This window comes from Anomaloglossus baeobatrachus, chromosome 1, assembly GCF_048569485.1.
Source record: "Anomaloglossus baeobatrachus isolate aAnoBae1 chromosome 1, aAnoBae1.hap1, whole genome shotgun sequence".
Taxonomy (NCBI): domain Eukaryota; kingdom Metazoa; phylum Chordata; class Amphibia; order Anura; family Aromobatidae; genus Anomaloglossus; species Anomaloglossus baeobatrachus.
The window spans coordinates 203,601,586-203,628,343 of NC_134353.1; the positions used below are offsets into that span (position 1 = coordinate 203,601,586).

The following is a 26,758-nucleotide window of genomic DNA, read 5'->3' on the forward strand; positions in this document are numbered from 1 at the left end:
GTCTCCGGTACGGTCAGTTTACACATCTTGAAAAGCAGCCTAGACGCTAAGCATTATATAGAGTTTCAGAACATACACTTCCATCCAACCTATGTCTATATCAGGGAAGGCCGCGTATATTTCAGGAAGAATATGCTAAACCACATTGTGCATCCATCACAGCAGCATGGCGTCAGAGAAGAACAGTTTGGATGATGAATTTGCAGCCTGCAGTCCAGACTTTTCAGCAATAGAAAACCTTTGGTGAATTATGAAATTATAAAATTTGGAATGTTGAACCCAAGACCGTTGTAGCACATTTCTAATTGTTCAAGAATGGTACAACATTACTCTCCCAAAATTCCAGCAATTGGGTCTCCTCTAGAGTTGAGTGAGTACTTAACTATTCGTACTCGCTATAGTCCTAACGAGTACTGTCTGCTACTCGCATATTGATTCCGAATAGCGTGTGCAATGTAAGTCAAAGGGGAAAAACTCGCAAAGTAATGAGTAAGCCAAATGCTGTACTATTTATGCGAGTAGCAAATAGTATGGAATTCGGGTTACTCGTTACATTGCGAGTATTCACCATTGACTTGCATTGCACATGCTATTCGGAATGAATAAGTGACAGTACTCGTTGAGTATAGCGAGTATGATTAGTTAGGTATTCACTCAACTCTAGTCTCCTCACTTCCCAGACTATGGGGTTGCTATACAATGGTACATAAGGCCCTAGCTCAAATTGTTTGAGATGTGTTAATACAGTCAATTTCTTGAGTTAATTTTTTTCAACTGAATTGGAAAAATGTCTAACCTTTAACTTATGATCTGTATTCTTTTACTTTTTTGCAATTTGGCTGTTGCTAGTACCACTAGAACTATACAAAAAAAGACAAAACACTACTTCAGTTGAGAAATTTATTAGCAAACTATTCTGAAATATGTAAAGATCCTTTAAATACATATTGGCTATGTACATTGTACCTTCTAGTATACAAATTTACATTATTAAACATACTTAAATAAATCTCCATCAGAAAATGGTAGTAAATATACAGACATAAGAAAACACAAACAGCCTACCACTGAATCCTGTTCCTGAATATCTGCTTTTATATACATTGTATTTCTGATACCTCCACAAGGCAGAAAACCTGACCTGTATACTCTAACATGATACAGGGGGGTCAACTTTAATTAAAAAAAAGACAGTTATTTGTGTCATATTCTCAATTATCATGATCTTATGTGCAAAGACAAAGTACACTTTATAAAAGGTGTTCTCGTTATCCACTTTGGCAAAATGAATATCTGAATTACCATAATTAGAGTTGAGCGAGTACCTCACTATTCGTACTCGCTATACTCATAATGAATACTATCTAATACTCGTGTATGCATTCAGAATATCAGGTGCAATGCAAGTCAATGGGGAAAACCTCAATGTAACCCGAATGCCGCGCTATTCGCTACTCGCACAAATAGTACTTCATTCGGGTTACTTTGTGAGTATTCCCCATTGACTTGCATTGAACATGTTATTTGGAACGAAAACGAAAGTATTAGACCGCACTTGTTAGGAGTATAGCGCGTACGAATAGTTAGATACTGGCGCAACTCTAACCATAGTATGTTGTATTAGCAGGTAAAGAGTATATTCAAATATATGTATAATCTATTGTTGAATGAAATGCATATTATATGGGCCTCCACATCAACCAAGCAAGATCCCAGAGTTGTATATCAAGTGGTTACTGCAGAGAGAAGGAGGAAGGGGTTAACACCGCGCTGCCGTGAACAAAAACGGGGATCACACACAAGTCCTGGACAGTGATCTTTATTCTACGTGTTTCGAGATTTGATGATCTTCTTAAGGAATAGGATCACAGATGTACATGAAATCTTCAAAACATGTAGAATAAAGATCGCTGTCCAGGACTTGTGTGTGATCCCTATTTTTCTTCACGGCAGTGCGGTGTTAACCCCTTCCACCTCTCTGCGGTTTGCTTCACATGGGGACTGTGGCAGTTGTGTACAAGCCTTTATAGTGGTTATGAACTTAAAACCCAGCCAGGTGAGTAGTTCCTTCATACCTTCTTGTCCATTATCTAGGGTAAAACCCCATTTGCGCCTTTTGTCTTTTCAGTTTTATAGTCTCCTATGCGGTTGTTGAAAGTCTGAGCTACCAATTTATAATTAAAGGGAACCGGTCAGCATGAAAATATTGTGCAGTATAAGGACGTCTTGTTACAGAGCAGGAGGGGCTGAACAGATTGATACATATTTAAATGAAATTCAGTATATCTTGTATTTTATTAATTTAAACACCTGCTCACTCTGGGTTTAGCAGTCAAGGTGGTGGTCCAAATTAGGGACAGCCTTTCCTGTGTAAGTATGCATACAGAGACCCTATTGGGAACAACCCACACTGACAGATAAGCCCAGAGGGAGCAGACATTTCAATGATTAAAATACAAGTTACACAGAATCTGTTTCCAGACACCTATACAATCAGTCCATTCATTTTTTTCTGCTCTAGAATATTCTACTGGCAGATCAGTAGCCATATTCTATGTGACAGGTTCTCTTTAAATATACCATTGATGAGATGTTCCTAGTCAATACTAAAGTTTTCTTTCTGGGCATAAAAAAAGGATGCAATCCAAAATACTCAACCGCAAAAAGACATCAAAACATAGATGTTTAAATCCCTACGGCTTCACCCTGGAGGAAAACCCATCATTATCAAGGTACCAGGTGTGTCTGGATAGTAGATAGTAGAAACCCGTGAGCAGCTAGTCTTCAGCACTCCCATGTAAATGAGTAGAGCAGCAGTGCGCATGATTAACTGCCACACCACTTACATGGGGCTATTTCTCAGGATACTCAGTTCTTGAGATCATTGAGGGTCCCAGAGTTCAGAATCCTCAAGTGATCAGGAAGTTATCCCATATCCCATTGATCGGTGATAAAGGCATATTATCAAGTTTGGAAGTTAAGCGACTTGCATACTTTTGGCACTCGCTATTTGAGATTCGGACGGTAGTTTTTGTGAGGGTTTTTTCCTCTGTAAATAAAGGTTTTAATTGCTTTCGTAAAAAAAAAAAAGTTTTAATTTCTTTGGGATTTTAAAGACTTCCTAAGATAGTAAAATGGCCAAATAGATGAAAACAAACTGTAAAAGGTCTGTCAAACCATTATAGTGTAACCATATTGTCTATACATTTCCAGAGGCTTTGATCTAATTCTCCTCATTATTTCTAACATGAAATGGACATCAACTTAGAAGATAACATTATCAGAATAACATCAATATTCATGATCTGTTCCACTATGTTTGCCCATCAGGTTGTGGAAAATGTATAGACTTTCATTTAGAAGCTTACATGTTAGAAGCCTAGCAGCAGAATTCCCGTGTGAACAGTAAAGGCAAGACTCACAGTGAGCACATAATGAATGGATGAAGTGCCGTCAACAAAGGTTCAATCTTTAAAATATATAGAAAGGTGACCCCATTCATAGACTTCATAAATACATGGCACTTCTGTGTTAATCAAAATAGATAGTTCTGTAAGTAACAGCATGGCAGATCTGTCCTCTTGTCTTTCCTCGTAGTGTAGAGAAACACCAGTGCCAGTCGAGGCTATTAAAGCCATCAATTCAGGAGACTCCACCCAGCAGAGTCCCCACCATTAAACCAATGGCAGCATGATCAAGTACTTTATTAGCAAGATACAGCCAGCCACATTAAGTTAGCGATTAATTTATTACCTTTGGAAAGTGAAAAATATTCTAACAAGAGTCCTGAACAGTTCCTCCAAAAATATTTGTTTTCAGGAAATGGCGACTGCAGATACAGTATCTCAGTTAAGCACTCTTTTAGGCCAGCTCAAAGACTATCAACACAAATTCCTTCATGAGGCCGCATAATGCACTTGCCGGGAAAAGAGTAATTAGTGGTCTCAATAGTCATCATAGTCTATAGACAAAAAAAAAAAATCTGCACTGCCTGAGCACAGCTTGTCAGAAGATTTAATTCACCCAAATCGGGGCTTGTCGAATTGTGCAGCCTCTTTAAATAAACACCTACTTTAACAAAGGCTTCAGTATTTTACCTAGTGTCACTTTGCCCGTATCCTTGAGTTTCAAAGAAGATCTTTCAACAATACTCTTTTCTTTTTGGGTAGTCTCAGATTTGCCATTATTAGCCTCTGTCACTTTCCCATTTGACCTTATGCTACTGGTCCTTCTGAAGGTACCAATACTTCCATTTTCTTGGGGGGTAGAGTCCCTTATTATTGGTTCAGACTTTCCTTTAGATTGGCGCAAGGATGTTGACCTTGTTATTGTTGAAGATTTTATTGGAGAAGGAGCAGGAGGTTCTGGCTTTGCACGACGAGAAGATGAGGCAACAGTGTTTCTGGCAAAACTTGGAGTAGATGATGAAGTTCTCAAGGTATTGGTTGGTGGAGTTTTTCTTACTTCTGGAGTAGGTGGATTTGGTTTTTGAGTTGTCCGACAGATCTTGGTTTCATCAAGTTTCGGCTTACTAATATTTCTAACTGGCTTTGCAGCTGGTTTTTTGATAGAACTTTTTCTCTGAATCTGATCTCTCTGAAAGCGTTCATTGTTGGAAGTAAAACTGGCTCCTCTTTGAAACTTAGGTTCCTCAGTAGTGATACTAGATCTGGGTGAAGACTTTTGAGTATTATCAGATTTTGCTCGTAGAGAATGACGTTGTATCTGTTTGAGCTCATCTGCTTTTGCTTCATCCCGAAATGAACTCCTGAGTTCTGTACGTTTTATACTTCCAGGTCTGTTGGATTTAGAAATAGGCACAACTTTTCTCATTGTGATATGCTCAGACTCATTCAGCATACGAACGGGTTTTGTAGTGCCAGTGTTACTTGGGCGAGTAGCAGTTGCCTTACTGTTGCTTGGGATTCTTTCTTTCAAGGAGTTATGCCTCTTGAGGTCTATGGGATCTTTATTTGTCATGGCATGCTCCTTGGAAATACTATTCTTTCTAGAACCACGTTCTGAGGATTCAGACTGATCAGAAACAGATGTATTTGATCCTATTCCACCATCAGATTCATCAATTTGCACATTTTCTTTTTCATACACATCTTGTCTTTCACAACAGTCTAGCATTAAAGAATTATCTGTACCATCTTCAACAAAAAACAATGGCCTATGCTCTTGCTTATCAGAGATATGTGTGTGTTCTGACGTCCGACTACCAACGCTGTGTACAGGAGAGTCCGTTGTTTTGTCTGAATTACTTAATGAAATAAATGAATTGTCTTTGGTAGTTTTACTTAATGGCATGTCATCATCATTATCATCATCTATACATCTAAAGGAACCCAAGTTCAGCTCATCAAATTCTAAATCTGTGATACATGTATCAGTGTTTTTGTTCCCAGATCCTTGTAGATCAAATTTTTGCAGCTTTTTAACCAGCTCTCGTTCCTCTACAGTGACTGTTAGAGGACTTAATGGTGTCTTATTGTGCTTGCTTTCCACCATATTCTGACAGTTTAGTTGCTGCTGGTTGTTATTTCTGTCTGTTTTTTCCTGTTTATAATGCAAGTTAGAAATGGCAGTGGGGTCAGGTAGCTCATCTTCCAAACTAATAAGTACAGTAGGCAATAGATGTGTACTTTGAGTGGTTTCAGTCCGATTCAAGTCCATAATATTAATGTTCTGGTCCTTTACCTCCCTAGTTTCTATCCATGCCACTGTGGGTCTTGGCTGGTGTGAGTGAGATCGGGGCAAACTGTTAAATTTGTTGGTTTTATCATCCTGTGGTGCTTCCAAGTACATCTGCAGTTCTCGATCTGCTGCAACTCCTAGGGATAGCCGGGATCGTCTTGAGCTAGAATTTCTGCTTAATGGACTTTGTGGTCTTTGCTGCAAAAATGGCAAAACATTTTCAAGTCCTTTTTTTGTTAACAACTCCACATCATTTTCACTGCTACTCCTTCCAAATCCTCCATTCTCGCCAAAGACACAGGAGCGTCTTTTAAGTTCCATTTCCTTTTGTTTCTTCTGCAGCCGAAGATCTTGAACTTCCCGCTCTTTATTTTCCTATCCAAATAAGAGAAGAACATTACAAAATTAAAATATACAGTATATACCCATAAGCCTGTCTTGCCTAACAGGATTTTTGTAAATATGATTAAAACAACCCATATTGATATATTTTGTATCCAAAACGCAAGTTAAAAATAATAAAATAATTCAGCAATTTATTATGATTAAAGTTACATATGAGGGTGTTACCTTTACAGCTTTATTAAACTTTTCACAAAAATCTCGAAATATTTGAAAACACTCATCAAGTTTCATGGTTTCTTTGTCTTCACAGAAGAAGTCAATCAGAGTGTTCCCCTCCTTTTGTAACTCGACTTTCTGTTTTTCCAACTCTTTTACATCTTTCACTGCATTCTACGATCCAAAAGATTGAAGCACAACATTGGTCACGATTATAGCACTATAGCATACGGTTTATGTTCATCTAGTGAACCTTCCTTAAAAGCAATGGGTCTCTCTTCGCTACACGCACGTTTCTACAATACGTACCTGAAGAAAGTGTTCCATTTGCTGAGACAACTCCGTGTCCTTCTTGATCTGGTCTTTGAGGGTTTTTGTTTTTGTTAATAGTGCACGAAACTCTGCCTCTATATTTTCTGCAGACAACCTGTAAGGTCAAGAAACACAATTGCATAACATGTTAAAAGTCTGTGTTGAGGCATCATCCTGTAATGTTTGAACAGTTCACCAAACACCTCAATGTCAAACACAGCCATGCCTGGTTGTCAAATTCACAAAGCGGATAAATTGGGTGGAAGAGAGTTATCTCACAGAAAAAGAAGGCTTGTTACGGGATTATCAATGACTAATTTCTCACAGAATACACCAACGCTATATGTTCTGAGGTCACCGACGCTTGTGGTACTGTTAGTAAAGTCATGCTGACGTGAGCCACTTGTTAATCTATGCTACAAATGGTTACATTTATTATAGATTTCTAATGCTTTGTTCAAATTGTGCTTGAGTATTCACTGCATATCACTGCATATGTTCAATACAGCAGTAACCTTTTAGGCTGCAGGCAAAAACCTTCTTTACAAAATGTGATGTGGACAGTGTAAACCAAGTTACTGCCTTGGCATAAAATAGAAAAAAAAACAAAAGTCAAATGAAGGTCGCCAAGTACAGTACGTGCAAAGATGGCTACCATGAGCTTAAAAGGGTTATTCCCATCTCAAAGATCCTATCCCATTATGTAGCAGGCGTAGTAATAAAATTAGAAAACATCTCCAATTAGAAATGTAGTATAGTTCTCCTGACATAATAGACATGTCTCTTACCTCATCTGCAGGGCTTTGCAGCTTAAGTATCCATGGTTATGTCCACTCGTATAGTGACAGTAAGGCTACTTTCACATGGAAAATAGCTGTTTCCCATAGACTTGTATTGACGACGCACTGCGACGCAAGTGTCTGCGTTGCATCCGCCGGCCGATGCCGAGTCGTTATTTGGACTGAGCGTCGGGCGGATGGAACGCAGCATGTAGCGTTTTTTGTTGCTGTAATAAAAAAAAAACGCACTCCGCAGGATTCAGTTCTGTTAAGAGGCATAATGAATGTCTATGGTGCTGGATTCCGTCGCCATGCATTTGGCGATTGATTCCAGTGCAGGATTCCCGTCATGTTCTACTAAGCATGCTCAGCATGTCCAGCAGAACGTTCTACTGTAAATCGTTTAAAGGCACTCCTGGTCTCTCTCTGTCAATGTCTGTCTCTCTCCCCCCCCTCATACTCACCAATCAGCGGCGTGGCACTGCACAGCTGTCCGGCTGCTTCTGCTGGTTTTGAAAATGCCGGCCACTCATTACTCCATCTTGTATTCACTGCTTCCCCCGCCCACCGGCGCCTATGATTGGTTGCAGTCAGGCCTGCCCCCACAATGAGTAATAGCTGTCTCACTGCAACCAATCAATCACAGCCGCTGGTGGACGGGTCTATATCGTGTAGTACAATAAAGAAAAAAAAAAAAAAAAAAAACTGTGTGCGCCCCCCCTAATTTTGATACCAGCCAAGGTAAAGCCACACGGCTGAAGGCTGGTATTCTCAGGATGGGGAGGCCCACGTTATGCCCAGCCTAAAAATATCAGCTAGCAGCTGCCCGGAATTGCCGCATCCATTAGATACGACAGTCCCGGGACTCTACACGGCTCAGCCCGAATTGCCCTGGTGCGGTGGCAATCGGGGTAATAAGGAGTTAATGGCAGCCCATAGCTGCCACTAAGTCCTAGGTTAATCATGGCAGGAGTTTATGAGACACCCCCAATGATTAACCTGTAAGTGAAAGTAAACACATATTCCAAATAAAGGATTTTTTTTCGGGTGTAAGAGAAGAAAAAAAAAAAACCCTCTTTCACCACTTAATTAAAATTCCCAATTACCCCTCCAGGTCCGACGTAATCCACAGAGGTCCCACGACGCTTTCAGCTCTGCTAGATGAAGCTGACAGAAGCGGCCGTAGAACACAGCCGCTCCTGTGAGCTCCACGCAGCAACTGAAGTGAATCGCGCTGTCAGCGGTGAAATCACTGAGGTAGTGCCAATGTGTGTGCGGAGGTGATGGGTGAGGTAGTGCCTGCGTGTATGCGGTGATGATGGGGGCGGTTGTGCCTGCATGTGTGCGGTGATGATGGGGACGGTTGTGCCTGCATGTGTGCGGTGATGATGGGGACGGTAGAGCCGGTGTGTGTGGGGATGATGGGGGTTGTAGTACCTGTGTGTGTGTGTGCAGTGATGATGGGGGCTGTAGTGCCTGCGTGTGCACAGTGATGATGGGGACGGTAGTGCCGATGTGTGCGGTGATCATGGGGGCTGTAGTGCCTGCGTGTATGCGGTGATGATGGGGGCTGTAGTGCCTGCGTGTGTGCAGTGATGATGAGGGCAGTAGTGCCGGGGAGTGCGGTGATGATGGGGCTCTGTCTCTCTCGGCTAAAGAAAACTGAAAGAACGCAACACGTTATTTCACAGGAATCCGTGGCCTTTATTAATCACACTATTTACAATGCATCCGTCACATGTGTCACACAACGCATTGTGACGGATGCCGCACAACGCAAGTGTGAAAGTAGCCTAAGTTAGTTGCTTGTGGTCGTAAACATGGATGCCTAAGCTGTAATGCCCTGCACATGAGGTAAGAGACATGTCTATATTAGGACAACTACTGTATACTACATATACTAATTGGAGGGATTTGCTGATATTACGCCTATTACATAATGGGATAAGATCTTGGAGATGGGAATAACCTTTTCAGAAAATTTTCAATATCAAACCTATAAATAGAATACTTAGTACATAATGAAAACAATATTTTTAAGACTAAAAGTAGTCTATTTTGGACACTCGTCAGAGAGGATCAATTTGAACCATTCCGCACTGGTCTGGTATCCAGTCCAGGCATTCATGGTGGTCGATCTTTATTTCTACTGTCATGGGGCACAGCCAGAGGCCCCCAGGGTGCTGGGGTAAAGTTGACAGGCACAGAAGTGAAGTCTGGCTGCCCCAGGGGACTGGACTCTGGACCAGTGCAACACAAATCAAACTGCTCAGCTCTAGTATTAGTAATTAGCATGAAAAGCTGATACTATATCGCTTATTTTAACCAGAAAAAAAATGAATGTATGCTGCACCATTTTGAACCTGATCTCTAACACATTGATGCAAGTATTTCATACAGGTTATTAAAGCTAACCTACAGTGTATGAAGATGTGTAATCCATGTTACAGTTTCTTATGGTATGCAAAAGATAAAACTAAAATGTAAAAACAGACAAAAATTATCAAATTGTAGTTAGGATTTATAAGCAGAAATGGATCCAACACTTATCGTGAACCTTCCATGAGACTGTAAAGGCGAACAATCTCACCACTGACAAAACCACACAAGTTCTCGGCACTGGGTAAGTGCGGATACACAGCAGATGTATGGAAGAAAGGCGACTGATGCTTTTCATCATGCCAGTTTACATGGTACTGCTTTTCTGAAGACTTTAGTTTACTCAGAACTGAAGTACAAGCTAAGCTTTTGTGCATGAATCAGCCTTTTGACCCGACTTTCTCTGTCATAGTAACAGTGAAAGGGAACCCCAGTAGCAATGTGGGAAAGCCAAGCACCTGACACAAGAAGGTTAAATTCTTGCTCTTTTTCATGTTCTGTAGTTCTGCTTTGGGCATAGAATCTAAAACACAATCCCACTGGCAAGCCATGACTGTACAGTAGAAAATAAACCTGGGTTTTAGTTAATAAAACAGTGAATGCATTGGATTCTTTACCAGCACCTTAAGTGATTAGTTTTGCATTCATAATGTTATCAGAAAAAAAACAAAACCTGCTAGTAAAAATGTAACAAAGAATCTATATAAATAAAAATCTTACGTGCGTTTGTAAAGATCCGCTTATCTCAGAAAGTTCCTGACCAATTGTTGTCAAATTTGGATACAATGTCCCCCCGAGCCCCGCAAGTGTTTTGGTCCACTTATCGCAATCCATGGATGCGTGCAACCGCGGAAAAATTCAACTGTTCACAGTACACTAACTGCTCTATATGCTGGGTCATCGCGATCCACGCATGCGCGCAACCGCAGAATATTTTAACTGTTCACTAACTAGACTAACAACCGCGCTCTATGTTTGGAACTGAGGGGAAATCTCGCTACAGCTGAACAACGCCAACAGTATAGAGATGCAAAATGACGGTCATTTTCTCACGCACACAATTGACAGATGATTGTCCAAAACATGACCGTCCCTTCACAGATTTTGTTTCTGTGACCGGAATGGAAAAAAATGTTATATGCTGGGAGCGATCAAAACTCTTCAACGGCACACTGCTTGCAGTCAAAACATTGATAAGCAACATAATAGAAACAACGATTTTGACGGAACCTTACAAAGGTAAAGATGTCCTAATTCCTCAAATTCCCATTATTCCATCCGATATACCGTTTCAATTCAAGAGAGTGCAATTCCCTGTTCGATTGTCGTTTGCAACTACTATCAACAAAGCTCAGGGTCAATCTTTAGAATTGTGTGGTCTATATTCACATACGGATTGCTTCAGCCATGGACAATTGTATGTTACATACTCTAGGGTTGGCAAACCAGAAAATCTATCTGCGCAGCCGATGGTAAAACCAAAAATATTGTATACCAACAAGCGTTGACAAACTCTTGCTGGAAACGTATCTTCTGTTTCATTTCTTATCCGTTAAACGAGAATGTGCCACAGCGAAGCCTGGCAGGGTACAGCCAGTTTCAAATAAGAAATGATTGTTCTTAAAAAAATAAATGAGAATATATAAAATATTAAAAAAAACATATTGCTCATTCCATGAGAACTAATAGAATTCATGTGAAAAAATGTTGCCATATCTTGGATACAAAGTTATTAACCCCCAAAGCAAACCCCAATTATACCTAAAGAGGTTTCTGAAAATGTATAAAACTTGGATTTAGGGCTGAGAAAAGCATAAATTACCTGATTCGTGCCAATAAAAGACCCAGCTGCTTATCTTTTTGCTGTGTAAACTATAGATGAACACGATGCTCATGTGCGTGCGATAAGGATGGTGATAGACCTGTAACTACACCAAGTGACCACCCCCACTTCAACAAAGTCCCCGAACACACCCAGCATTTGTAGGGGCAACTGATGACAAGATCATGTGGTGTAATCACCAGGTTACCACCAACATGGCATGAAAGCAGGGAATGGGCAAAAAGGCTATTGTTTGCACAGTAGAAGTGACAGCCAGACGCCTTTAATCGATATGGTCTGTATTAGTTACACTCTAGAGTATAGTCCAGTGATACAAGCAGTGTCCGCACCAATACAACAAAGTAGAGATCTAACCCTGTTTTACATTATCGTACCACGCTCCTCCTTACAATCAGTCTTAGTAGTGCACATGGCCTTCGTAAACAAGCTGCAAAAAATACACTCGTATTATAGAACATAAGTTCTACTTCTTTACATATTCCTCTTAAAACACGTCAGAAAAACAAATATTAGAACACCAAGCCAACAAGATGGGTTTGTATCTTAATATACTAAATATATCTGCTGTGCCATTTTATTTCTCCAACCCAACCGATCATCTGAATTTGCCTAATGTAGGGGACAGGTAACACATACACAGATATAAAATATATATCATGCATATACACTTTTCAAGTGATATGCAGTTATCCCAAGCATAAATTGGAAATTCTTCTCGTGTTCAATGAGTGAATGAATAAAATTCTACTTTTCAAAGGTAGTGCATTAAGATAAATAGATAAACTAAGGACAGTAAGGGCAATGTGTGAACGTCCACAAGACAATTCTAATTACCTGGCAGCTTCATTTACATGATGCAAATTCTCAGAAAATGTAAGTAATGCAGCATCTTTCTTCTGGGCTTCCTAAAGAAATAATAATGATCATAATGTATAAATCCATTATAAAAATTACTGTCAATGTACATCCTAAACAAGATTCTCTATATAAATATTCATAAAAAAAAAAAAACATTGGCATGACATTATACCTTTGGTGTCTTGGAAAATTGGGTTACTTAGGCTGCTTTCACACATCCGGTTTTTGCTCTGCGGCACAATACGGCGCTCTGCAGAAAAACCGCAACAGTTTTTTTTGCCGCCGGTTGCGGTTTTTTTTGCATAGACTTACATTAGTGCCGTATTGTGCCGCATGGGCTTGCGTTCGGTCCAGTTTTTGCCGTATGCGGCAGATTTAGCCGATGCTGCGGCCAGATGGAACGTTGCCTGCAACGTTTTTTGCTCCAGCAAAAAAACCGCATCGCGCCGCATCCGGCCGCTGCGGCGCATTTTTCAATGCATGCCTATGGACGCCGGATGCGGCGCGATGCGGAAAAAACCGCATCCGGCCGCCGCATGTGGTTTCTTCCACTGTGCATGCTCAGTAGCGTGTCGCAACCGGAAAAAAACAGACCGGCCGCATGTAAAAACGTATGCAAAGGATGTGGTGTTTTCACCGTATCCGTTGCATAGGTTTCACAGCCGGATTGAGCCGCACGGCTCAAACCGGATGTGTGAAAGTAGCCTTAGCACACAAATTGACCAATTCATGAAAGCTGACATGGCAACTCATACAAATTTTTTGTTTGCTGTTTTTTTTTTTTTTTTTTACACACCGAGTTATCACTTGATTTAAAACTCTCCAACATGTTGCAGTAGATCCATGTAATGAGTATTAATTGTGTACTTAAAAAATATCCAAAACTGCTGCTCCATAGAGCATATTCTGTCACAGCTAGGCTTAGATTTCTTTACCCACATGTTTCAGATCAATGCTTCAGGGGCTGTGGCATGATTGGAGAAATAAAACACGTATGGTGGGACTGCCCAAGAGCTCAAGCCTTCTGAACAATGTAAGGCCCCCTCACACGTCCGTGAAAATCACGCACGTGTTTCACGGACGTGTCAAAGGTGCTTTTTCGCCTCCGTGAGCCGTGTTTATGGCACTACGTGTGTTCTCTCAGAAAAGACGAAGATCCAGCATCATAGAGAGTGAAAAAATAAAACTTGCATTTTATTGGAATTATTAAAAACAGATATTCATCCAGTGGGCATAGAGGCACAAGTAATATAGCAGCTTATCCGATGCGTTTCGACCAGAGAGTCTTATTCATGGCATACCATGAATAAGACACTCTGGTCGAAACGCGTCGGATAAGCTGCTATATTACTTGTGCCTCTATGCCCACTGGATGAATATCTGTTTTTAATAATTCCAATAAAATGCAAGTTTTATTTTTTCACTCTCCATGATGCTGGATCTTCGTCTTTCCTGAATGTGCCTTCCGCCCGGGCCAGGGCATTCTGTGCATCAGTGTGGAGTCCAGGAGTGAAGAGGGGTGAGCTGACAACACTTTTTTGCCTACGTGTGTTCTCAGTGATAACACACAGAGAACGAGAACTTTCAACTCACCTGTCCCTGGAGTCGCTGTCCGTGGTGCTGATCTTCGGTCTCCGGTCCTGCCGACTCCCCGCTGCTGCTGCTTCCAGCCGCAGTGAAGTGAATATTAAATGAGCATAATTAGCGGCGGTTATAAGCAAGGGACAGCAGCGGCAGAGACTGCAGGCAGGAGAAGGTGAGTAAAGATTTGTTATTTTTTTCTCTGACACGTGAGTTTTCTCCGGCGTGTCACACGGGACCGCATCCACACTACATCCATATGGTCCGTATGCGGGCCGTGTGACACCCGTGCTGCCGGAGAAAAACGGACATGCATCCGTGTGGAGCACACGGGCTCACGACTGCTCCACACGGAGGGACGGGCCAATGGCTGCACACGTGCGTGCACATAAACCCATTGATTTTAATGGGTTTACATGTGCCCGTGTCTCCAGCACATGTCTCCGGAGACACGTGTGTGAAGGGGGCCTAAAGCAGCTAATCCACAATACCTTGGGAAGCAATGTACATCTGGGCCCACCCACCCTTTCATTAGGAGATAAGCCAGTGGCACTATCCAACAAATCATAGTCTCCTTTGCTACATTACTATGGCAGCAAAAAAAAATTCACCGTTCCTCTAGATGGAAAACCTCTCATTTATCGATTCAGGCAGTAAGGGATCGGCTTGATAAGATAATGTTATATGAGCGTATAGATGCAACACGGTCAGACAACGTGGAATATTTTTGGCCGTATGGACTACCTGGGTAGATTCCCATCAGGATAGTGGCAGCGATCTTTCTCAAGTACTGCGCCTATCCCCATGAGCCACTCCCTCCTTAAGAGGCCCATGGATATGTAGCCTTGACGATGAAACGGAATAGGTGCAGGTCAACTCTCCCCCCTCTCCCTCTTTCCCTATACTCTCTCAGTCTATTCTCTTTATACCGCTCTCTGTTCTCAGTAGCTTGTACTAGATTCTTTGTCTTTTTCTCACTTTTTTTTTCCTTCTGGTTTATTTTTCTCATAATAAGTGCTTTCACTTATAGTAACCCCGGATAGGGGAAAGTATTATTTGCATTGTTTATATTGTATTGTTGAAATATCAATATAATATTTGAAACTAAAAAATATCCAGAACTGGACAACACTTACCAGAGCCACAAAATGTAACAGATTCATTCCTGGTTTATTTGCCTTGGTGTCCGCCAGCCTGAGCAGTGATGACAACTTAAAACCAACAGCGTTGCCAGCATATCCACCCTGGAGAGAAAACACAGGCAATGTAAGGACTGGAGATAGAAAGTCTCAGAAACCATGTCAAATGGGAATTGTACAGGGGACTGGGGAGGTACAAGCCGGATTATGCAAGACCATGACAATGGTAAGATCAGGAGGCTTCACACTTACTGCATTCATTATGTTTCCTGCTTGTAAAACCAAGTACAAGATGGAGTGTAGCTGCTCGCACGACATAAGTTCTAAGAGAGGAAAAGAAAATCAAATCACTAAGGAATGCTTAAGAAGGAGCTGAGTGATATCTTTTTTTATGAATTGAAACCATAGTAAAGTGAGTGTACTTTGTGGCAACTTGACTCCACCTAAAACTTATCATAGAAGAATAGTGCAAGAAATAGAATAAAAAAATCACGCTGGAGGCAACACATGCTTTTGTGATATCCATGTCCCACTTCTGTAGGGGCCGGTGTAACACAACGCTCCGCTCTGCTGTGGCAACTGTAATTCATCCCCAGCTCATTAGTCACGGGTTTCATGACAGCACAATGCTTTTTGATATAGGATGCGCTAACGCTGTAGTAAACACGGCTGTGGTTGGCATTACTTACAATGGCATCATCGCCTCTCATATTTCTAGTTCAAATAGGGGGAAAAACAATAGTGCAGAACTGACAAAAGCAGTTTCCAAAGTTACACTAGAAAATGGAGCTGCAAAATCAAATATATCATTGCTCGATGGTCTCCATATAGTCAGCATGACTAAGTTATGCATCACTGCGTCATCTATTGTGCACTGCCATCTGATTATCCGGTAATTGGCAGCTGAAATCAGGAAGACTCGTCCTTTGTGCACCATTAGAATGGTTGTAGGTGTAATCTTATAATTTCCCTACACAATTTGTCTCATTTCACTATTGCGGTTGGATGATGTCCTTAAGAGTTAAAAATATTACTCACCAAACCAAGCCGATAATTACAGATTACTGAAGCCACATGCATAATACACATTTTCTTTATGAATGCTCAGCATTGAACACATTCCTATAGAATATACAAGTCTAAGGGTATCTCAAACAATTCTACCATTTGCTAACTTTTTGACATTACAGCAACTCAAAACTCTGTGGAGCCCTATCCTAAAAAGGGAATTGGATAGCTGATATATTGATCTATGGGCAGCATGTATCCAACACTGGCTACATTATTATAGCCGGGTATGTTGGTGAAAACTATACTTTAAAAGTAAGTCAGGGACATGGCCGCATGGCGACTAGTTGGACAGACGGATTATCAGAGGTGTCTCCCCATCCACTGACTGATAGCTTTCTCAGTAAAAGTATGTATAGGGAGAGACCTGTTACTCTAAGGCTGCGTTCACACATCCGTTTTTTCCTGTGCGGCACAATCCAGCGCTTTGCAGAAAAACCGCAACCGTTTTTTTTTTTGCCGCCGGTTGCGTTTTTTTTCCATAGACTTTCATTAGTGCTGGATTGTGCCGCATGGGCTTGCGTTCGGTCCGGTTTTTGCCGCATGTGGCAGATTTAGCTGATGCGGCGGCCGGAAGTGCGGCGTGCCTGGCACATTTCTTTGTCAGGCAAAAAAAAAAAAAACGCATCGCGACGCATACGGCCGATGCGGCGCGATTTGCAATGCATGCTTATGGACGTCGCATGCGGCATCCTGCGCCAAACACCGCATCCAGCCGCCGCATGCGGTTTTTTCCACTGCACATGCTCAGTAGCGTGCCGCAAGCGGCAAAAACTGGACGGGCCGCATGTCAAAAACTTATGCAAAGGATGCGGTATTGTCGCCGCATCCGTTGCATAGGTTTTAGAGCCGGATTGGCCGGCTCTGCTAAAACCGGATGTATGAAAGCAGCCTTAGGGAGCAGGGAGGGGGACTGCACCGAGGACCTGCCTTCTCCATCTAGTCTCCTATGCAGCTCAGACACTGGTGGCTTCAAAAAGTATATGTCAAACATACCTGGGTGAAATCATAAAGCCAGTTTCTAATACATGCTAAATTTGGTTAAAATTATCTTAGCTGAAATATTTTCTTACAGTAACACACACACACACACACACACACACACTTGTGGACTGCTCACAGCATTTAAACCTCATGGGGCGGCCCGCACTTTATTCTGCACGAACATACTAAAATGTAGAGTAATTAGCTTGCACAAGATTGGGCAGCTGTAGGGGAAGGAAGACTATATCCACACCACAATTTATCGTTTTGATTGCTGTATGCACAAGCTAATCCAGTGCTGGAGTATACAGAATAGGAAGCACAGGTGGGGCTGCCTCCTCCAGTTGCAGCGAGGATGTGATTGGTGAATATAGGTGGAGAACAGGAGCTACATCACCACAAGACGATAAATCTGCTCTACCAAGCAGGCAGAAAGTGAATAGACCAACCTCAGTTGCAGGGGAAATCAAATTTAATAAAAAAAATATATATATTAAATATGTTAAAATGCCCTCCCCCCCAATGGTGCGGGGGCAGTATTTGAAATAAATGTGAAAATAATTCAAAGTAAAGAAAAAAAAACAAAAAAAAAAAAACTACATGTCTGAATCAGTTTCTAGTACCTTTTTCATCAAAGATGATATGATCATTATATAATTAAAAAAAAAAAAAAAAAAAGGGGGAAAGCAATTTAAAACTTTTTTAGCACCCCAATATGGTAGTCGGCGGTTAAAAAAAAAAGTGGCAAACAGATACGCATTTCCTATTTTTCATTAAATACAATATGAATTTAAATATTAAAAAAAAAACGCTTTTAACCTCTCCAATCATTTTTTTCTTTTTTAGAAAAATCTTCAAATACGACTGTGTATAGTGTACTGTTCAATTTTCAGTCTTTAATGACAGGACACTAGCATTTTTTCCCTCTATATAAAAACGGACTGAAAAAAAAAAAAAAGGACACGACTAGCGCCTCTTAACAGTATGCAGATGAGCGGATGAGCACATGGAGTTGTAGATGTAGCAGGCCCGAGCTTTAGTACGGCTGTGTGAACACGGGCCTATGCACATTAATCTGTAAGGTTAATGAATAGTACATTTTTTAAATGTTACAATTAATAGAAGGTGCACAACATTCATCCTATACCTCAGTGCTTCTTAAATTGTGTCCCGGCCACAGTGAGGTACCCATTAGATAATGGCAAGGCCCAGATGAAGAGGAAATACTTAAAGTACTACTCCAGTGTTTTTGTTGTTTTTTTTTTTTTTTTAACTTTAGTGTTTATGCTCATCTGTCTTCATCTGTTTCCAGAGGTGCTCTGGTCAGTCTCAGGCAATTTGTGACCTCCCGATAGCTCCAGTGTTTCATGGAGCGTGCCGGAGGTCGCAAATCAATAACTCCATGAGAGCCTCGTACTGGCTCTCAGAGTTGCATTGAGACCTTGTGACATAACTTCTGATTTCCGGCCAGTCAGAATTTAAGGGCTCCAGATGGCGTCACGGGACCAGAGTGGCACAGACAAAAGAGCTGAAAAATGCTTTAAAGTGAGACTTATAGCACCACTCCAGTGCTGAAGAAACCCCCAAAAACATGTAGGAGTAGTGCCTTAAAAAAGAGAATATAAATCATACAGTTTTAAAATAGCTGCATCAAGCTCTGGATTAGGCTGGAATCAAACTAGCGTATGGCATCTGATGAGAGAGGATCGGATGCAATATGCCAAAGACCCTCGGTTCTTGCTCTGCTGCGAGCGTGAACAGAGTATCTTGCAACTCTGACCCGATCCTGCGATCTGATCACAGCTGCAGAGGAGAGGGAGGCATTAATCTCCCCATCTCCTCCATTGTCTGCCTGTGGGTACGTCGCTCTGAACTTGGAGTTCAACTGAATGCAAATGCAATCCGATGTTTCACTCGCACCCATAGACTTGTATGGGTGCTAGTGATGAGACTCACAGACAATCGCAGCATGCTGCAATTTTTTTTCCTCAATCCAATTAGGCCTGAGGAAAAACTCACTGATCTGAGCTGCAGCATTGTCTCACATGGGGCCGAGTGCAATGCAAGATTTTCTTGCACTTGTGCGAGTCATACGCCAGTGTGACTCTAGCCTATGTAACATAATGGACTAATTTTGGGCTTATTTTAGTGTTATAGGGGTGTTCAGGAGGCAAATGAAAAGGTAAATTAAGCAATTATTTTTATTTTTTACGGCTTTTGATCACAGATGGTGAGGCAGAGTCCTCATTTTGGTTTGTTTTTTTGAGGACTCAATAGTAAGTTTGAAAAGCCCCAATTTTGCTCATGAACTCAGTATTTAATGTTCCACAAGTTATCCATATATATATCTATATCTATATCTATATATATCTATATCTATATATATATATATATATATATATATATATATCTATATCTATATCTATATCTATATCTATATATATATCTATATCTATATATATCTATATCTATATCTATATCTATATATATATAATTGCCTTATTCTGTCTGTCTGTCTGTCTGTCTGTCTGTCTCCAAAATTGTGTCCTTACGGTGACACAAAGCTGATTGGCCGCTGGGCTCGCCATGGCCCCGCCCCCCCCGCACGGATTGCCCGCTCGCCCAGTCTCCGCCCCCACACGGATTGGCCTCTCGCCCCGGCACCCTGCAGCATTGGCAACTCGGCCACGCCCCGCCCCCCCTCACGCAATGCACGCTCGCTCTGGCCCCGCCCCCCCACGCATTCCCCGAACCGACAGGGAGCCACGACTCCCAGGTGAGTACTGTACCCCCGGGAGCCCACATCAGCGTACGCCGCCGACACATACCCTCGCATTGCTGGGGTTGCCGCCGTATGCTGGTGTGGGCTCCCATGCGAGCGGGGGACGGGACACGCTGGTAACCATGGTAGCATAGTTACCAGCGCATCAAGGTCCTGCAGCGGCGGAACATACACACGCACACACATCGCATCCACACACTCACAACATCCTGGGATATCGCTTGCTTCTCGACGGCGATACTGTGGAGTGACCTTCCAGGACCTGCCGGAGAATCACATGGCCAGAAGCATGTGGTATCTCCGGATGTTGTGAGTGTGAGCGCGTATGTGCGATATCTTCAGTGTTTGTGTGTGTGTGAGTGAATGCGATCGGATCTGTGAGTGTCGGCAGAGGAGCACGGCGTGCTGGGGGAGGCTGGGAGGAGAGAGAGGCTGATGCTGGGAAGAGAGAGAGGCTGATGCTGGGAGGAGAGAGAGGCTGATGCTGGGAGGAGAGAGAGGCTGATGCTGGGAGGAGAGAGAGGCTGATGCTGGGAGGAGAGAGAGGCTGATGCTGGGAGGAGAGAGAGGCTGATGCTGGGAGGAGAGAGAGGCTGATGCTGGGAGGAGAGAGAGGCTGATGCTGGGAGGAGAGAGAGGCTGATGCTGGGAGGAGAGAGAGGCTGATGCTGGGAGGAGAGAGAGGCTGATGCTGGGAGGAGAGAGAGGCTGATGCTGGGAGGAGAGAGAGGCTGATGCTGGGAGGAGAGAGAGGCTGATGCTGGGAGGAGAGAGAGGCTGATGCTGGGAGGAGAGAGAGGCTGATGCTGGGAGGAGAGAGAGGCTGATGCTGGGAGGAGAGAGAGGCTGATGCTGGGAGGAGAGAGAGGCTGATGCTGGGAGGAGAGAGAGGCTGATGCTGGGAGGAGAGAGAGGCTGATGCTGGGAGGAGAGAGAGGCTGATGCTGGGAGGAGAGAGAGGCTGATGCTGGGAGGAGAGAGAGGCTGATGCTGGGAGGAGAGAGAGGCTGATGCTGGGAGGAGAGAGAGGCTGATGCTGGGAGGAGAGAGAGGCTGATGCTGGGAGGAGAGAGAGGCTGATGCTGGGAGGAGAGAGAGGCTGATGCTGGGAGGAGAGAGAGGCTGATGCTGGGAGGAGAGAGAGGCTGATGCTGGGAGGAGAGAGAGGCTGATGCTGGGAGGAGAGAGAGGCTGATGCTGGGAGGAGAGAGAGGCTGATGCTGGTGCAGCATGGGGGATGGAGCACAATGGGAGGTGCACACCTCCCCTCAACACACACACCACACACACACCACACACACACCACACACACACCACACACACACCACACACACCACACACACACCACACACACACACACACACCACACACACACCACACACACACCACACACACACCACACACACACCACACACACACCACACACACACCACACACACACTGGGAACCACAAACACCGCCCTACACAGACACCCACACACACAGACAACGCTGCACACACACAACACCCAACACACAAACACCACGGCATACATAAATATACGCACATACCACACAACACACACACACACATTGCACAAAACATATCTCCCCCCAAAACACACCACACCCACACAAACCGCGCAACACACACAACGCTACAGACACACAGCGCTCCACAAACAACGCAACACACGCAACACACATACAACAACGCTCTCACCCCCCGCAACACCCAGACAACACCCAGAACATGTACAGCCCCTACACAAACACTTGTTAACTACAGACAACAACATCTATATATATCTATATCTATATCTATATAACATAAATTCTAGAATACCCGTAGAATTGGGCCACCTTCTAGTATACAATAAGTAGCTTGAATGTTTTTAATTTAGTGTGATTCAGTTTTTTCTACCCTCCCACATTCAATATACACACCCTAACAAAATGTGGGTCAAACCCGTAATATAATCCAAAATTATCTCTTGCAATAGCAAGTGCTACTCGCCATAGTAATTAATGTGCACATATGGGTGTGCTGCAACTTCTGTAAATCGCTCTGCCTCACTATTAAAAAAAGGAATTTTATACTACACATTCCCCTGTATATAAATGTGTATTCATGGTCTTGGTGTATACTGCTCTTACTACCAAGCAGCTCCATTCCCAGCATAGACATGGCAGGAGGGGGCTATATAGGAACACAGGTAAATCTGCCAAACATACAGAGAACAAAAATCCATGAGGACAGCCAATCATTTTATACGTCTGTTGGCCTCTTATATTGAGTAACATCAGAGAAAATTGGGAAAGGATATGTTAAAATGTAATCGTGAGCACTCCGTTTGTTCTATCTAGGACATGAGCTGCTTCCATAGGTAACTGGAACCATCTATCTTTCTTTTAATTGATGAGCACAACAAATTAGTAGGCAATAAAGCTGACCACTGCATGCCTATGGTTGATGTAATAGGAAGCAGATCATCAGAAAAATGACCCATTTATATGAAGTTTTATTTTTTTTTCCCACATATTACAATCGCTATTTAAAAAATAAATATACAGTATATCCATCCATCCATCCATATATACCTACCTATCTACAGTGTGTCCTCCCATATCCTGTCCACTGCCATTAACATGAGAACAGCGGCAGCTATAGGCATGGTGTCTTCTATGCCTATAGCCAGTGTACTATATACAGTATATAGTACTGGCGTGCGCCGCATCCGTCAAACCGGCGAAAAGCCGGATATGTGTACCCGGCCTCTCGTTCTGTTTTCGAGATAAAAATGCTAACTCTGTTGTTTTCCACAAGGTGGCGCAATAGGTGGTTTCATTGCGTAGCGCATGGATACTTTACTATACCTAGACACCACTTCTATGCCTATAGCTGCCGCTGTTCTCAAGTTAATGGCGGTGGACAGGATATGGGTGGACACACTGTGTGTGTGTGTGTGTGTGTGTGTGTGTGTGTGTGTGTGTGTGTGTGTGTGTGTATATACATACATACACACATACATACACACACACACGCATATACATACATACACACTGAACACTGGAATATTTTAACCTCATGCTTCCCGTTTAAGGGAAATCTGCATTTACATTAGCTGCAATGATCAGGCTCCGATCCTTTCATTTATATTGAAGCAGGTAATGGTCCGTGATTATGACGACACAATCGCAATTGGTGGATCTTTTGTTATAATCCTAAGGGCAGTGGAAGACTACCGTATATTTTTGTCTTAGTGCGATCGGATTGTCCTTGGTCCAATGTTAGCCTATGGAGCTGAGCACACGTCAAAATTACTGCATATCAAAGTTTGATATATTTGGAGCGCATTCAGAAATACAAGTCAATGGGTGCGTAGAAATCATCGGGCTGCACTCGGATTACATCTGGGTGCGGTCTGATTTCTGATGACTCGCAGAATGGAGAAGATGGAAACATTCACACTATACAGACACTCTGATCAGAGTCTAATCCGAGTTTCATTTGCACGATTCTCTCAGTAGTGAAACTCCATGGCCATCTGCCCCTGCCTAAAAGGTACATCACACTAAGCGACGCTCCAGCGATCCCACCAGCAACCTGACCTGGCAGGGATCGCTGGAGCATCGCTACATGGGTTGCTGGTGAGCGGTCACACAGGAAGATCTCACCAGCTACCAGTTACCAGCCCCCAGCCAGCAGCGACGCGTGGAAGCGATGCTGCATTTGGTAACTAAGGTAAATATCGGGTAACCAACCCGATATTTATCTTGGTTACCAGCGACCACCGCTTAGCGCTGGCACCCTGCACTCCTAGCCAGAGTACACATCGGGTTAATTACCCGATGTGTAGTCTGGCTATGTGTGCAGGGAGCAGGGAGCCGGCACTGACAGCGTGAGAGCGGCGGACGCTGGTAACGAAGGTAAATATCGGGTAACCAAGGAAAGAGCTTCTTGGTTACCCGATATTTACATTGGTTACCAGCGTCCGCAGAAGCCGGCTCCCTGCTCACTGCACATTCAGTTGCTGCTCTCTCGCTGTCACACACAGCGATGCGCGCTTCACAGCGGGAGAGCAACAACTAAAAAACGGTCCAGGACATTCAGCAACAACCAACGACCTCACAGCAGGGGCCGGGTTGTTGCTGGATGTCACACACAGCAACATCGCTAGCAACATCGCTGTTACGTCACAAAAGTCGTGCCTCAGCAGCGATGTTACTAGCGATGTTGCTTAGTGAGACGTGGTGCCTTAATAGAGGTGTAATCTTGCCTCTGATAAAGAGCCTTGCTGAAAACGGTTCCTGAAAGGACAGGAAGTGTGAGTGAGCCTAAAAATGCCACAAGGGCCAATGTGATAATTGCACAATCATGACAAAATGTTTTAATGACTAGAACATAAAAAATTAAATAAGTCACCTTTTGAGGACGCAGCCCCTTTACCTGATGAGCCCTTACACGTGGCTGCCTCTGTGATTGAAGCAGCTGTATTCTAGGACACATTAAGCTGAACACACAGTGCCATAGTCTAGGGAAAACAGGCTTCCATAGGAACGATGGCTTTTGTTTTGTATACAAGGCATAATGATCTGTATACAAAGCAAATCAGACAATATGCGATTTGTTGATTGGTATCCTTAACATTTTTAAATATTTAATCACAAAAAGTTAAAAAAAAAAAAAAAAAGTTAGGCTGAAAGCTACACTGCTTTTTTTTTTTTTTTTAAATCAGGTCTTTACCTGTCCTCAGATTTCATAAAAACAAAAACTTAAAACATTAATAAATATGTTTCGTAGACCTAATGAGACTCATACATACTTTGAAACTCCATGTTAGAGTGACTGTATAATATTGATCTTAAAAATGAACATTTTTTTTTTTCTTTTAGTGAGATCTAACCTCATAAAATTCTCATTTTAATCTCAGACAGAAAAACTTTCAAAACAGAATATACAGTAGATTAGTCATTGATTGTCAAAGTATGTATATTAGCCTTATCAGTCATAACAGATCAAATAGATAATGCCTACAGCTTGGATAGTGCAATCTGATGACACTTAAGCCCGCTTTACACGCTACGATTTATCTGACGATATGTCGTCTTGGTCACAGTTTTCGTGATGCACTTCCATCATAGTTAGCGACGTCGTTGCGTGTGACACCTACGTGCGACTCCGAACGATCGCAAATAGAGTAAAAATCGTTGATCGTTAACACTTCGTTCAGCTTCAAAATATTGTTAGTCGTTTGGAACGCAGCAGACATATTGCTACGTTTGACACCCTGCCAACGACGAACAACATCCACACGACCGCCTTGGTCAAACAATATATAACTGAACGATGTAGCGTCGTTTATGAAATGTGTACGTGTGACCGCTACAAAACGACCTATGAGCGATCTCGTCAAATCGTAACAATGATCTGGGCGTGTCACATCGAGATGATTAACGAGATTGTTGTGTGTAAAGCAGCCTTTAGTAAATAATTCAGGCTCGGATGGCACTAAAGCTGCCCGTACACATCAGATGAATTATGGTGGGGTCGCATAGTCTGTAATTAAGTCTCACATTAAAATTACCATGCATGCCAAGTTAAGACAGTATGTGTAGGTCAGAGGAAGATTTCTGAAGGTATTGGTTTCATAAGGTTTGGAGATTACGTGAAATTTTGAGAAAACCTCTCTAATGGAAAATCTGTTTAAAGAATAAGTGGAGCCCCGACATTGTACATCCAAATTTACAGATAGACAAACATCCATCATAATCTCTCAACTAATGGAAGGGATTGTCTCTCTTGTATCACTTTGAATCAAAGGACTTAATTCTGCATCTAGTGTGCAGTCATGAACAGTTAGATTGTTATAGGAAGCCCCAGCAAAGATAAATCACATACGGTGCGCAGTAGTTTCTGGAATTTTATACAAGAGAGAAACCATTATACCAATCTCTAGCTCAACCTATTTGATGGACATTTTTTCCATATGCAAGTAAAATAATAAGGAATTTATAAAAATATACAAACAGCGGGTGAAAAGTATTGAAGACGTCAAGAACTTTCTAAGTAAATATATTTCTAAAAAGGTGATATTGACATGAATTCTCACTAAATGTTGGTAACAACCCATCCAATCCACACATGCAAAGAAATCAAACCATAAACGTCCATAAATTTAGCTATGTGTAATAATACGAAATGAAAAGGAAAAAGTATTGATCACAAAGAAAGGTGTAAAAAGCCATGGAAAGTCATGACACCAGCTGAAATCTATCAATTAGTAAGCAATCCTGTCACTTAGTGAAAAATAACCTAGTTCAACTGATGGCCTATAAAAAGTTGTTTCATTAGCAAGGTGCCACACAAGAAGCATCTCATGATGGGTAATACCAGTGAGCGGTCTCCAAATCTCTACTGAAGATTCCATTGAGCATTGTTGGGGCCATAATCTGCAAGTGGAGAGAACATAATTTTGCTATAAACTGGAAATGACCAGCACCTGCTCTGCGCAAAATTTCAGTCAGAGGAGTAAAAAAAATAAAAAATAAAAAAATAAAAAATAATCAGAAGAGATGCCCAAGAGCTAAGAACCACGTGTGGAGAGCTACAGAAAGACCTGGAATCAATTGTTTCAAAGAAAACAATAAGTAATGCACTCACTCAATCTTAATGGCCTCTATGAAAGGCTCACCACGCCAGACTCCATTGGTGAACAAAAAGAATGTTCAAGTGCGTTTTAAGTTTGCTCAACTACATTTAGACAAGTCTGTGAAATACTGGGAGACTATA

The 26,758-nt window shown here is 42.3% G+C and overlaps 1 protein-coding gene across 2 annotated transcripts in view; it reads right to left on the reverse strand.

Annotated features, from left to right (window-relative positions):
* Nucleotides 1-1,937: 1,937 nt before the first annotated feature.
* FHDC1 (FH2 domain containing 1) overlaps nt 1,938-26,758 on the reverse strand; it is a 75,975-nt gene continuing 51,154 nt past the window's right edge. For both annotated transcript variants that reach the window (XM_075347785.1, XM_075347777.1), the window contains exons 7-12: nt 15,405-15,475; nt 15,150-15,257; nt 12,409-12,479; nt 6,571-6,688; nt 6,271-6,435; nt 1,938-6,075 (exon numbers count right to left, since the gene is read on the reverse strand). In XM_075347785.1, the coding sequence (XP_075203900.1) occupies nt 4,069-6,075; nt 6,271-6,435; nt 6,571-6,688; nt 12,409-12,479; nt 15,150-15,257; nt 15,405-15,475 (2,540 nt within the window). In that variant the 3' untranslated portion in view covers nt 1,938-4,068. The remainder of the gene's footprint in view (nt 6,076-6,270; nt 6,436-6,570; nt 6,689-12,408; nt 12,480-15,149; nt 15,258-15,404; nt 15,476-26,758) is intronic.